The sequence below is a fragment of the Gobius niger genome, assembly GCF_951799975.1.
Source record: "Gobius niger genome assembly, chromosome: 5".
NCBI classification, from domain to species: Eukaryota; Metazoa; Chordata; class Actinopteri; order Gobiiformes; family Gobiidae; genus Gobius; species Gobius niger.
The window spans coordinates 16,852,373-16,866,765 of NC_136856.1; the positions used below are offsets into that span (position 1 = coordinate 16,852,373).

General features: G+C 41.9%; 1 protein-coding gene across 2 annotated transcripts; it reads right to left on the reverse strand.

Moving 5' to 3' along the window:
- On the reverse strand, window positions 1–14,137 carry LOC306963379 (uncharacterized protein). 2 transcript variants are annotated; one of them, XM_079556927.1, is made up of 8 exons: window positions 14,024–14,137; window positions 3,693–3,820; window positions 1,775–1,913; window positions 1,300–1,443; window positions 1,082–1,204; window positions 798–998; window positions 455–580; window positions 1–348 (listed from the first exon to the last, which is right to left on the reverse strand). In XM_079556927.1, the coding sequence occupies exons 1-8, from the start codon at window positions 14,132–14,134 to the stop codon at window positions 118–120; spliced, it is 1,203 nt and encodes a 400-aa protein (XP_079413053.1). In that variant the 5' UTR covers window positions 14,135–14,137; the 3' UTR covers window positions 1–117. The 2 variants fall into 2 exon arrangements, with proteins under 2 accessions (XP_079413053.1, XP_079413054.1); XM_079556928.1 differs by lacking the exon at window positions 14,024–14,137 and adding an exon at window positions 5,286–5,333.
- Between the last annotated feature and the right edge of the window lie 256 nt (window positions 14,138–14,393).

The window sequence follows — 14,393 nt, forward strand, 5'->3', positions numbered from 1 at the left end:
TGTTGTGTAGTAATCCGTGTAAATACACAATTTAATAAAAAGGTAATATTTTTTGGCACAGAATAGTATTATTTCACTGCAGTATTTGTGCAGAAATCAGCTGCACATTTACTCTGCTCAGTCCTCAGGTCTGGCCTGATGTTTGGGGCAGAGTGGATGGTGCTGTTTCCTGTGTGGCTGCTGCCTGTTTACATATGTCCTCTTGTCTCCCTCATCTGGTTGTTTTTCAGTATTACAGCGATGGATCAGCTCTGGGGTTATAAGAGGTGACTGTTTTTTCTTCAGCAGCCGCTGCAGCATCTGTTTGTCTGAGCGCTCACGCCTGAAGTCCTCCTCATACACTTTGAGCTGTAGAAATATAAGTTTTGTTTTTGATACATATTATTGCTTCAGTTTTCAAAGTGTCTCTTATAAACTACTGTACTGTTTATGGTTAAAGATTGAAATAGATCACCTGCTCTTGAAGAAGCGCCACCTGTTGGTGCATGTCCTCCCTTCTCTGTCTGAGCCTGCGGTTCTCCTGAAGTGTGTGTTTATGGCCGTTATGCACCGTTTGAAATTCGGCTTCATAAATCCGGGTCTGTTGACACAGGACATCAATACAGCAGTCAGTCAAACCATACTGTGTGATCTCTTTATGTTCTGTTCTGCACATCCCTCCAGCCAGCCTCCACTTGGTGGTGCAATACGCTCTGTAATACAAAGCTGCACACCAGCGTTTAGCAGGTCTCTCCCTGGCAACAGCAGCCCGTCATCAGAGAAATGGATGTTTTACTGATTCTGTGCTGGTGTCCCACCTGACACTGCAGAGCCTGAAGCTGCTCCTTCAGGTCCTGCACCTCCTGTTGTGGGTGTCCCTGTGCACTGGCACAGGGCCCCCCGAGCTCTGCCTGTGGGCTGGGAGCAGTTGCGACCAGTGGGTGTGAGGTAAAGGGTGACAGGTGGGGACCTCCGGGGGGATTAGCAGAGGTGCTTGATGATGGCATCATGATGTTGCCCTGTGGTAAAAAATGCACCACACATCGAGCAAGCACTGACAAACTGTAGGATGTTTGTTGTGAGCGTGCGCTTGCAGAAGTACCTGTGCAGATGTGCCTCTGTACTTTGAGGGGAGCAGCTCCTCCACAAGCCTGATATAGTCTTGCAACTCCTGTTTTTCCTTCACCTCCTGCATCAGTACTTTCTCATAGAAGTCCTTCACACTCTGAAACAAGAGTGAAAACACAACCACATGTTGTTTACGATAACAAATAGGGACATTCTCCCACATTGTACTCTCAGTGAGAGAGATACTTCTACCTGCTGGTGCTCCACTTTGAGCAGCAGTTTGTTGTTAAGTGTTTTTATAGTCGAGTTTTCTTGCTCCAGAGCCTTTACTCTCTGTTGAAGACTGAGTGTAGCACTGCGGTACACCTGGTCCCATTCCTCGTTCAGCTTCATCAACTGCAATACAACCCGTGATCATTATCACCATTATTATAATCATGGCTGCCATTCTGTCTCTGACAGCATCAGGAGGTGAACTCAGAACTGACACGTGCACAAGAAACACTACATTTGTACTGACATGGCCCAGTGAAATTAGGGGCAAAGCTTTTTTTTTAAATATGAAAAATGAGTCATTTCTGTACTAAATGTTTAGTTTTCACAGTTCAATAGCAGTGTTCACGCACCGCCCACAGTCCTCCTCTGGATTTCAGAGAGAGCCAGTGTAAGGTAATTGCCACATCAGCAGTGAAAGTGAACGTGAAGGTGCACTGAGCTGAGGCCGTACCTCTTTGTTGACGCGGCGCAGCTCAGTGTTTTTGTCGAGCAGCAGCAGTTTCTCTTGGTCTGTGGAGGTGACTGTCATGCTGTCGGTGATCAGAGTGACCTGCTCCTCTGCAGACTGCAGCCTGTCAGCTCTCTGTGACCTGCACACACACGGGAGATATGCCATAAATAAAGTCATAATAATAATCTAACACAAAGACTGTCAGTACTTCTGAACACCCACTCGCTTAAAGAGCACTTACTGAGACTCAACTTAGAGCTATTATTCATACCGCTCTCACACATGAAGCCAAAGTGACTCTACGCACTCAAAGCTGAAACTTTGACTTTCATTCATTTCCCAACATAAACCTCCAAGAATAGCTATAGAGTACGGTATGTCCTTATGCATGCGAACAGATTATCGTATTACTGTGTAACACAAATAACCAAACAGGCCCCCCCTCCCCCTTTCCATGTATCCGATGTTTATTAGTGTAGAATTTGCATATTGATATCCTCCGGAAACAATCACGATCATCCCCGGAAAATGGAAGGCACTTGCATGAAATAGAAGGGGAAATATTTGCCGAGATTAATTACTCGACTGTTTTTGTTCCCGCGGGCCCTGGTGTGGGGTCTCGTCTAAATGGGGCAGCAGACAGCGAAGCAATGGAGTTTAAAAGCCTGGGGGAGAAGGAGCCGCCTGTAGAAGAGCACGGAGGGAGATGAAACCGAGGATGTATCCCCCATGGACCTCTTTTGAACACACACTCGGCTGGTTGGACAATGCGCAAAGCCATGATGGACCTCTCTGAGCCTCTCCATCTGCTACAGACTTGAGTTACATGGCATTTCTTACTATTCAGAGACATTCATTTTAGTTTTACTTACAGTCCCACACCTCCTTGCAAGTTCTAGTATTGCTCCTCTTCTTATAGTTGATAATTTATATACCCGACTGCTATCTGCTACAGCAAATATGTTTTCATAGTTTTGCCAAACGTAGAGTGAAACCAGATTTTTCTCGCAGCCAACACAAACGAACACATCCAGCCCTTGCCTTGGCAGCTCAGCGTTATGTATTCAGTTGTGCTTTTGGGATCACGCTCCGCTCCACGCTTCCTTGATCCTCAGCCTCCTCTGACAGACAGCAGTCGGTGAGTGACCCAGTTTCACCAAGTTTCCGAAATGACATGATTTTGGGAAGGACACAGCTCTCCTCTAACAATATGGTAATCCGCAGTCATGGCGAGCGATAAGAATGATGATAATATTGTTTCCTTGAGCCAGTGGCATCAAGAAATTGAAGCGACAGGTTTTTTTTTTTTTTTATGCAGTTGGTTGATGATGAGCTGGGCCTGACCGAAATGTGTTGCAACTTCAACTTGGCACAATTTAAAACCACAGTATTGACTTACATGAGAACTGCATTAAGAGGAACATAGTATAACTTGACCTAACATTATACAAAACCTTTACTGTGTTGAGTCCATTTTTTATTTCAATGTAACAACAAAATATTGATATAGATATAGAATACAAGTATGTTTACGATATATATTTGTTCATCTTTGAATGTCAGATTGCAGAGTTGTACTGCAGGAAATAAAATCAGTAGTTCTGAAAGTAATAGACAATATCATAAATAGTATTTGTTAGTTTCATCAGCATTACAGTAATAACATGTAGCACTTGGCCCTATGTGCTGATTCGATCTTGAATATTTTTACCTGAACGTTTAAAAGGAAAGGTTTCAAAGTGTTCAAATTCAACGCTATTTCAATGTAACTCACTCATGGCAGGGGAATCCAAAATCATCTGGTTTATTTGGCACACTAGACTTATTGAGACCTATCAAACACAACATCCTGCAAAGGCATCAACACGAGGTGACTGAGAGCTGTGAGCCCCCAGTTCACCCACATGGAGGTACTCACCCTAAGTCCTCAGCTAACTTGGGCTCATTTGACACGGATCCTGTTGTTGACACTGACATTGACGCTGAAGACGCCAAGGACGGCACACCTCCCTCCATGTCTGTCTTCAGACAAGTCTTCTGTGTGAACTGCAAAAGAAAGCAGCAAATGAAACACAGCTTTGATACGTAGGAAAAGAGGAAGTAGCACCACACGATTCGTAGGTATAGGAAGTACCAGACCGAAAACAAGTGAGGCTTATTTGTCCTACGTAGCAATAATTTGTTACGACATCGGAACAGGGACAAACTGGGAAACTCCACTCGGGGGACACGTCTGTGTATGTGGTTAAAACCTCTGCTGAATTTCAATGAATAAAAGAAGGCTTGAGGTAGAGCGCGTGTGAATAGATGTGCATAATTTCCGCATGATTATATATTACAGGGAGATGTAATTGATTATACTGCATACATTTATTCGTGACAAATAATGATGGGGTCAGGCTGATTGCATTCGACTTGCGCGTTTCATTAGTGGGATCCAGGAAAAGCCGGCTCCTACAGGTTAATTAGAAAATCACATGTTCATCCAAGGAACAGTCAGGCAAATTATAGGACCAGTGTTAATTACCTTCTTCTATGCTATACTAATTTCACAAGTTTAAACACTTATTGGACTGAATAACCATGTTTATCATACACCTGGGCTACGTTATAGGAAGCATTTGAGCAGAGATTGTGTGGTGAAGATAAAAACGCTGTGTGCTCAGAGCTCAGGTGAAAACACACTGATTTGTACAGATTACAGGTTTCCTCATGCTCAGAGGCGAGAGATTAAATCAGTTCTGCATTTGTCAAGGAAACGTCTTTTGTTTGCAGAACATCAAACCACAAGTGTGGTGCAGTCACGTAAAAAGTGATGCTTTCAAAAAGGAAAGGTTGAGACAGCAGATCTTTATTCTACTTAATTCAAGTTAAATCTACTTCGAACAGATACAAGACCTGTTAGAATAATCATGAAAAAAACCTTTAGGCACTCATTGAAATACTTTGAAATAAATAATTTCAATTTAAGAGTGTTATTGGGGGACATAACCCAAGTTGAATACTATTGTAACATTTTTAAAAATGGTTCAATATCATGCATAAAATCAATGTGAGCAAAGTTACCATATTTGGTTCCTTGCTTTTTAAGGGGTAAAGGTGTATAAAAATAAAATATACAAAAAGTACTTTCGGGGGGTGCTGGTATTCAGGAGACGTTGTGTTTTGTGATATTGATGTTTGAATGATCACACCTGTCATAGGCAAGAGTTTTTGTAATGTGATTGTGCTTTATGTGCAGTGGGAGGGGTCAGTCACCTCCAATATTGTTTGCCTAAAAATGTTACTAAAATAACCTTTGGCAACATAAAATCATAGTCATAGGGTTTATTGGTTCTTTTGTCAAGAAAATACTTGAATGATGAATAATGGGTGCCACAGGCATGTCCAGATATGGACAAAACTAATTAACTTTAGGTTTAAGTATGGTGGCTGCCTTTTTCATGCTTGTAATTCCACTTATTTCACTACGTCCTCATTTATTTACCAATAAAATGTGTGAGTTTTTTACCATGGTTAGTTTTCAAGTTATGTAAAGAAATGTACCATAAATTTAGCCAGAGTTGGGTCAGACTTCAGAGAAAACAGGAAGTTGAGAGCGTGACCGGACTCTGCTGATTGGTCAAATGCCACAGTAGTGGGATATGTGAGGTCTCTTCTGATTGGCTGAGTGAGGACCACATGCTTCTTTACCTTATACTGATGTGCAGCAGGAAGGCCATATGTGAAGTGTGCAGAAATTACTAGAAATAGTCACTTGCCCTATAAAGGGATAAGCTTCTAATGTGCTGTAAAGCCTCTGTAACCAGACTCTAACAGTGGGAAGTGAATAAGCACTGCAATGTAAAGCAAATGTGAGTGTCGAAAAGCCTAGACTCACAACCCGCAATCTTATATTTAACTCATGAGCGGCAATAAATCTGAAGCACGACGAAACACATTCTCTACACTAAAATAGCTAGTTGCTACTTAACCGAGCACATTCTCTCCAGTTCAGCTTTACCCAAATCTGAAAGCTTCTCGACAGGAGTTTAGAGCTATGGGCCTGAGTAATGCCTCATTTGAAAGCGAATACCTACAAAACTGATCATGACTTTTTTGTTGTGTTTTTGTCTTTTTCGCCTGGTTGTGTTCTTGTCGCTTTTTCATTGTGCTATTGCTGCTTCTTTGTCACTTTTTTGTGGCTCTTTGCTTTGTTTCTAATACACTGTCTGATGTTTTGCCACGAGATAAAAGCTGAGACTTGTAGCTGTGGCCTGGTCCGGTGCATCCCTACACTGGACTATGCCATCTATCATCGGGCCCAGAACTGCTGCACCAAGCGTGGGGCATTGCTGGGAGGCCTGAGCAGGGAGTAGCGACGCAGTGCCGTTATTGACCCGCGCCACTGTCAAAGCCAAGGACAAATGGGCTGCTGCTGCTCTCTGGGATTGATTTTTAGTCTAACAGGAGATCGTGGGGAGCAAGGGAGGCCATCCTGTGGAGTGAAGGAGTCTGAGAGGAGAACTGTTCGGCTGTGGCCTGGTGTGTCCCAATTGAATTCTTCATCAGGATCCAAAAAGACAAGTAAGAATCGCAGTGACCCTTAATGCAACAGCAGCTGGCTTTGACCCAAGCACAGTGAGTAAGCGGACCCCCTCATAAATCAAATAATACTTTGAAACACATAAATCGGGCCGTTCTGAAATATTAAAGTCACTTTTCTCGTGCTCTTTAAAGGAATAGGCAACCGTTTTTTCATACTGAGATATGTTCTTACTTTAGCTTAGACGAGTTCATTTGTACCTTTCAGGTTGACCTTCAGTCACGTAAACACAGCACAGTCGGTGTTAGCATTTAGCCTCTCCTCCTCTCCTCTATAGCTCCAAACGAGGTGAAGATAGAAGCTACCAAGCTCTTCCACGTTTTACCTATTTAAATATGGTTACATGAAGTGTTACACGATAAAGTATAGCTACACAAAATTAAACAATGTGGATTTTCTAAGCGGGTAATAAGGGGAACTATATTGCAAGGCGTAATTCAACCTGAAGAGACTCACAAAGACAGACCGCGTTAGAGAGATTTTATTGAACATGAAACGTGATTGGGGCTCGGACCCCGGTGGAAGATTACATCAACAATATGGAATACATGGCACTGATGGATGATGGCCTGAATCTTCACCCGGAGCCCGGACACTGGTGGTGGTAGGACAAGACCCGATGAGCAGGCCTGAGGAGAGGCCAGGCAGAGGAGCGGTGGTGGCGGGTCGCAGCGTGGCTGGGAAATGGTCGAGTGATTGACCGGCAGGCTTAAGAAGGGGACCCTGGCCGATGAATGGCTGAAGCAGGAATAAGCAGCTGCGATGATTGGCTGTAAAGACCAGACAGCTATATAAAGTCGTCTAAGCTAAGCACCCAGAGCGACTACCAAAAGTATTTATTAAGATAAACAAGTTACTGTAAGGTAAACAAACAAGTAACCGTTTTAAGACGAGTAAATTGCACAGCTGGCATCACACACAACTTGGCGACATTACATTTGCTCTCAAAACCATGACAGAATATTGATGTACGTCTTATTGCATTTATGCCTAACAGCATCATGTGCATGCATGTCACAATGTCACGTCAATTCTGTTTTATGGATTCAGTCTACAGCTGCATCATGGGAAAAGTTGAAGATCCATAATGCATTTGCACCATGCAAAGGTGAAATATATGAAATAAACATAGATCCAACTCAGCTTATTGCAAATATATTTGTGAACATCAGCAAATGGTGAGCCTCCAATTACCTCAGTCAGTCACACTTTTCCACACCGAGTTCAACTTATAAAACACTTGACCATTCAGAACGTTATAATAATTCGTCCAAAAAGTGATTACTGCAAATGCTGTGACACTGATGAAATGTAGAACCAAATCATACATTTTCTCGCCGTCATAAATGTCACTGTAGCTCGCTGTAGAGTGTTGAATGATTGTTGAAGATATTCTATTTAGAGATCAGCTGGACCTAGTCTGCTGGTAGGTCCCAGAGCACAAACTGAGCACGGTGAAACGTTAATTGCTGTCTATTCTACTCAATTATGGAACTCACAACTTGAAAATCTTCACCTCAATCTGTGTTTTTAGTAAAAAAATAAAGACTATTATAGCTGGTTTCTATGAACTCCTTTACAATATTACTTTTAATCTGTGTGTGTAGGAAATATTTCTCCCCTCTGCTGTATTTTTAAGCAGTATCCCTTAACCACTTTCAGAAGTGTTTGTGTAAGAAAGTTTCTAAAACTAAGTGTGGAGTTGTGAGTGGTTGGTCCCGAGTTTAAGTTCAGTCTGTGGCCTCTTCTTTAATTGCATTTTTGTTGTGCAATTAATTTGATATAAAATGTAAATAATAGATAAACAGGGATGAAAAACCTAAACAGTGCCAGGGAACCTATTGTAATTAATCCAAAAATGTGCACTACTTGCCACCAACAAACTTTATAGAGCTCATTATAAATTCATAATGCCCTACTTTATATTTCACCGTTTCTGAGCTCATTGGAGAAAGCTACATTTTTCTTTTCCGACACAGTTTATCAAAATACTTCAGTACTTTTAGGGAGTTCATCTGATAAAAATGATTTAAACTGATGTGTTCCCATTTATGCACACATACATGACCTCCATCCTATTCTTCTTCCTCTCTCTTCCATAAACTGTGTCCCATCTTTCTACTTCCATCCATTCGTCCTTTAGGACAGGAGCCAAGCACTTTGCATACCTGGCTTCAATCTTCCTTGCGCTTGTTATGACCCTGATTTATCAGCCGTACAAATGATACCAAGATGGAGAAGCAAAGTCTTCAGTTCTTGCTTTTAATGTGAATTTCATCTTACGTAATGGGAGGTACTGCTGAAGGTTGCGTGGAGCTCTTCAGTTTAATTAAATGGAAAACTGGCTGTGAGAAACAGGGGGAGAAAACTTAGTGACCCCACACAAAGAAGCAAGTCTGTGTCTTGTGTGTGATATACTGCAGAAGTAAAATGGTGTGCACAGGTATAGGAGCACTTTGTAATATCACAGCAGGCTGCATCTGAACTGTTTCATTTCCCCAAATCCGTGCACTCTGCTATGTACGCTGGCTTGGATCTCCAGTCAAATAATGACAAGTTTATTTCTAGTGCTCCCCCCCCCCCCCCCCAGCACAAAAACGTTCAGTTATTTGTGCCTTTCTGTGTTCACTAATACAAGTTAGAATGTTTCTACATCTGCTCCTTGGGAAACGGGGGGTGCTACGATGTAGGTCTTTGAAATGTGATAGACCAGCAAATAACTGGGGACATGACAACACAACTGGGTGAAAATGTAGAACAGCAGGTGAATATCGTCCATATGTCTGTGTAGGTTGACGTTTCTCCGACCACTAAAAACATGTATAACAGGGTGTTACCAAGACTGTAAAAAGAGATTCTGAATCACATTCTCAGCTTCACTACCTTCTTACTACTAGTTCATCACTCAGCTATTTTGCCACTATATTAAAATCTAAAACCTTCTTGACAAAAAGCATCAGACTAGTGACAAAAAAAACGACCAAAGAGCGACAAAAACATGCTAGAAAAGCAACAACAACACAGTGAAAGAGTGACAAAAATGCAACAAAAAAGTGACGACAAAAGCAACAAAGGAGCAAAAGAATCGTGATAAAAACACAGCAAAAACTGACGAAAGCATGGCAAAAAAGCAATGAAAAAAGAGGAGAAAACATGACAAAAATCACTTTTGTAGACCTTAGCTTTCAAATGAGGCATTACACTGTTACTCTGCAGCCGAGAAGCTTTTGGATTTGGGTAAAGCCGAACTGGAGAAAATGCACTCTGTTAAAGTGATAGTCTGTTAGTTTGCAATGTAAGAAGAGATAGTGTGAAATTTGAAAGTGAGCAATCAAATTCCTCCCCTCTTGGTCCAGAAAGCAACTCGTAGTTTGGAAAATGAGGTGAGCAGGAACAGAATTTTCAAAAGTAGCTCCTCTTCGTCCCCTCCTGATTGGACCTCATTGGTCAAAGTGGTATCCCGTGGTTTCTGATTAGTGTCTAAAATCAATAAAGGCAGGGGCTTTAGATTTTTTTTTTAAATATTACTTCAAAATTCAGTCCCAGGCGATCATTTATACACAATCTATTACATTTGTAAAACACTTAAACTTCACTTTAAGGCTGGGGTAAGAGGTTAAAATGCTACTCTTTAGTACCTTTCTGCTGCAACAATACTATTTTCCCCACTGTGGGACAAATAAAGGTGCTCTTTATCATGTAAGCATATGAGGTGAGCAAAAAAGTCCCCACAAGAAACAACCAGGGTCACATATGCACAATTAACAAACTGAGCAGTGACCTTAAGCACAGATAAAGGTAATAAGTCTTATAACGCGGGTACATACTGTATATTTATCTCACCTTGTGGTGCAACACTAAGCCGCGTCATTACTCTTCCATGCAGCGGGACGAAGGCTAATCTCAGTGGCGCTGGCATTAGGCCTATACAACATACTTCCTGGTCAGGCGCGCGTCGTAAATCCCCATCTGTATGAATGAACGCATAGAACATATTTGCTGAGACAACAGGAATTTTCATTATAGTGATTTCACAAACAGTTTGGCCATTACCGGACAGAGGCAAAGTAAATAGGGGCTGCCATGGAAAGAGTGTTATGTGCAGTATTTATGCGCTGCACAGAGAATATAAGGATATGAAGAGAAGGGGGTAGGGCTGGAGGGGAAGTGGGCTACAGTCTGCGGTCTCCGGATCAACCTGCCACAATCAATGGGATCAATTAACATAAGGCCTGACTGAAGGCAAACACTGTATCAAATCCATGTGTAATCCACAGCGTGTTTCCTGCGCTGTGATGCGTTTGCACAAGCACACGCACAGTTCGGGGCTTAGCGGAAAGAATGTGATGAAAGGAGAGTCAACACGATAATTTATGTAACATACGGTTTATCAAAGGCAAATAAGCCGCAAGACGTAATTGTGCAAGGAGTAAAGATGAGCAACTTAGTGATATCACCTTGTTGCAATTAAGCTGTAGGCAAACTATACCATGGGCTACATCGAATTTTAATAGATCGTTTATTTCTCTACCAACCATATACATGGAATAGTGCAATAATAGAATCAAATATGCGTATCACCAGCTCGTCTCTGTGGAGATGTTGCTGTTTTACTTAATGATAGGTAAAGGTTTAAATGATTCTCTAGTGAAAGTGCTGTATTGTGATTATACTGCAAACACAATAATGTTGTTGTTTAGTAGATCCTTAGGAGTATGTTTGGTGTGGTTAGTTTAGTATGAGCTGCTTAACAATTTAATGAATGAATACTGGACAACTGATACTAAATATTAATCTGAACCCAGCACATTTTCTCCATTTTGGCTTTACCCAAATCTAAAAGATTCTTGAAAAATGTGTCAAAATAGCCACAAAAGCGCAACAAAAGAGGACCAAAAAAATCAACTAAAGGCAACAAAAACTTTAACAAAAGAGTGACAAAAACAAGGATGAAAACACAACAAAATGCGACAAAAAAAAACAGAAATGAAAAAGTTGCAGAAAAGCAATGAAAAAGTCGTAAAAATGGAATGGAAAAAGACCTGCAAAAGTGACAACAACACGTCAATTAAGTGAGGTATAAGATCCGTTTTGTAGGTCTTAGCTTTCAAATTAGGTGCTACCAAAGGGTGACATTGCTGAAATACCACCCCCTGGTGGCCAGGGGCGACTCCAGTCAGTGATTCTAATGGGACTTCAAACGTCCCAAGAACGGCTTAAAAGCCATTTCTGAAAATCGCTGTGACAACGCTGGGGTAGGTGACATATTTTTAACTACGCTAGTTTTGTTTATCAGTCAAAAATTTGGAAGCCTTTTCAATACATTGACTGGCTCCAGAGAATGTCAATCAAGCTCTGGAGCTCTGTGGAGACTCCGCCTGCCCCACGAGCGCAGGCCTGCCCGCCTTTTTGCCCTTTTAAGGAACAGGCTGCGTAGCAGGAGACAGAGCGGCCATTAAGGTTCACACAGGATTCAGGAACCTTTTTCAATGAATGGGGCTGAATGGGACCCACTCATCTTTATTATATTACATCTATGGGTGCTACACTGGCTCCCGTCGAGAAGCTTTTAGATATGGGTAATGCTGAACTGGAGAAAATACCCTAAATTGACAAACTAATATTTGTTTTTTCATTGCTTTGTCCGCTGTAACAGCTACACATAAAGTGATTATTATTTTTTCACTGCACCAGACATACGTAGGAATGCCAATGCATTTCAGATATTTGGGGGTTTTGTTTCCAACTAAATAGCCGTGTAACCACGACACTAGATGGCACTGTGAGCAGAGGTTGTGGAAAGAGGACTTGAACTGGACATAATCCATCATTTTCTTGGTTGTTGTAAGTATGTCACAGCATTAAACCATACTGCCCGTCATTTACTGTAATTGCCTTTCGCTCCTGTGAAGTAAAACAAGTAATTTTTGACAGATGGATTTGTATTTAAGTACACGAGTGCAACAGTTAGTTACCGCCTAAGCCTACTCTTCATTTGCTCAAATCTAATAAGACTCTTTATGTGGGCAGATGAAAATGATAAATGATCATGGGACGCCTAATAAATATAAAATCCCTGGATCATTGCTTGAATTAGATTGGAGAGAAAAGTGCACAATCAGCCAATCCGTGCACTCTGGCAGCTATCGATATCATCAGGGTATAGCCTCCTAAACTGGCAGCTCCGGCTCCAGAGGCATGGCAAAGTCGACCAAAGACAGAGCTGAACAAGATAAAAGGGAGACAGCCTGGAAGTATAACTCAGTAACAGGCAGTGAGCAGACGCAGGCAATTATACAATGACTGTCTGTTTAGCATTCAAACAGGAGTGTACCTGCCAGGGATAGCAAGACACTGGAACAGATATTCAATGGGAAAAGCAACAAACAAGGGCTGCACCATATACAGTGGGTTTAGGAAGTATTCATGCCTGTTTACACGTTGGAAGTCCAATGCTAAACATGTTCGAATGGTGATCTTTACTGATGACACACTTAAACACCAAACACAAGTAAAGACACGACTGTGAGATCTGTGAGTTGTTGTGTAAGGCCTGAATCTAAATGTATCATAATCCATTGTCTTCCAAAGCCTTTCAATTTATGAAGACAGGTGCTAAGGAGCGAATCATGCAGGCTGGAAAATAGCTGTTTGTGTGAATGTTGCACCAATTTTACCAATTGATGATGCCCGTATAATAGCTTTGGGGACCCAAATCTGATATATGTAAACGAGAGAGGCTGCGAGTAACAAGGTGTAAATGACTCTTGCACATGCTCATTTTGCACAAGAACAAATGCATTGACCCCCTGAATGTACTATTGTAGTGTAGTGACTAAAATAATAATGAATATGTGATATTATAGAGTAATACAAATAATTCATAGAGGTTTGAAAACTTGAATTACTGTCAATGATGCATTATCCCCCCCCATTGTTTTGGCAACCCGCACATTAGGAGCAAACCCTTAATCTTACATTGCCTTTAGCGTTAGCCTTGAGCCATGGTTTATTCTTAAAGGAGTGCAGGGACCTAGTGCAGCAACAGGCCATCCCTCCAGCTCTGTGACAGCCCAGTCAATGTGTTTAATCAACCAAAAATACACTGTAAGGCAACAGCGCTAGTGGCATAGACGCAGCATTGATCTGCCTCATCTCTTAGCCATAGGCACTTCTCAAGTGGGACTAACCCTGGGGCACTCGTACATATGCCGTCATTATTACCAAAGCAGGGGTCAGTAGATGCTTAAAGGATTATTGACTTGTATTTTCTGGCGGTGGATATGAAGTAAATCTTTTTAAGCAAAACTTGTTTTTCCTAACAAGAACTTCAATTGTACTCTCACATAGTGGGTAAAAGCAGGAAAGCGAGGCTGTAATAACAAGCGCTCTCTCTCCTCTCTTCCCTTGGGTGCGATATCCTCTGGGTGTTTACCAATTAATCTACCAGAACCAGAACCATACCACGCACATAAACAGAGCTAAAAAAAAAAAGAGAGAGAAAAATACAAATTTGAAGTAGAACCAACTAGTTTCTACTCATAAGATATCTTTGACACCACTGCTAACCTGACCCAAACAATTCAAAAAAATCCATCCCGTGTTTTAGTTTTAAGAGACCCTTGTTTGTCTTGAGATGCATTTTGTAGATCCTGTTACATCACCTCGGTATTTTGCGTCTTGCTGCTCGGAGAAAAGGGCTGATGGAGGCAACGCTGTATCCTCTGGGTTTCCTTATCCGGCCCACTGCCCCTCGCCGTGGCGTGGCCTGGCATCGTTAGCTCACTGCAGGCTTAATTGGGCTGTGTCTAATAACTGCAGTCCCCGGGGTGTGCTCTAATGAATAGAGAATATAATTAATGCCACGGTGACGGATATTGGCTCTGGGCCCTCAAGGCAGGACCTGCTCAGCATTCGACTACTCCTCCAACTTATCTCCCTCTGTCTGTCTCTGCGTCGCTTCGGCATTGTGCATTCACCCAAGATGCACCCACTGGGCTATGCACGAGAGATATTGCTCCGTGGGGGATCGCC

Excerpts from the sequence above, each read along its gene's own strand:
- LOC306963379 (XM_079556927.1), bottom strand. The coding sequence starts at position 14,134 with ATGCCAGGCCACGCCACGGCGAGGGGCAGTGGGCCGGATAAGGAAACC. Across the intron at positions 1,444-1,774 it reads TGCGCCGCGTCAACAAAGAG|TTGATGAAGCTGAACGAGGA; the intron begins GTACGGCCTCAG and ends GTTGTATTGCAG. Across the intron at positions 349-454 it reads TGGCGCTTCTTCAAGAGCAG|CTCAAAGTGTATGAGGAGGA; the intron begins GTGATCTATTTC and ends ATATTTCTACAG.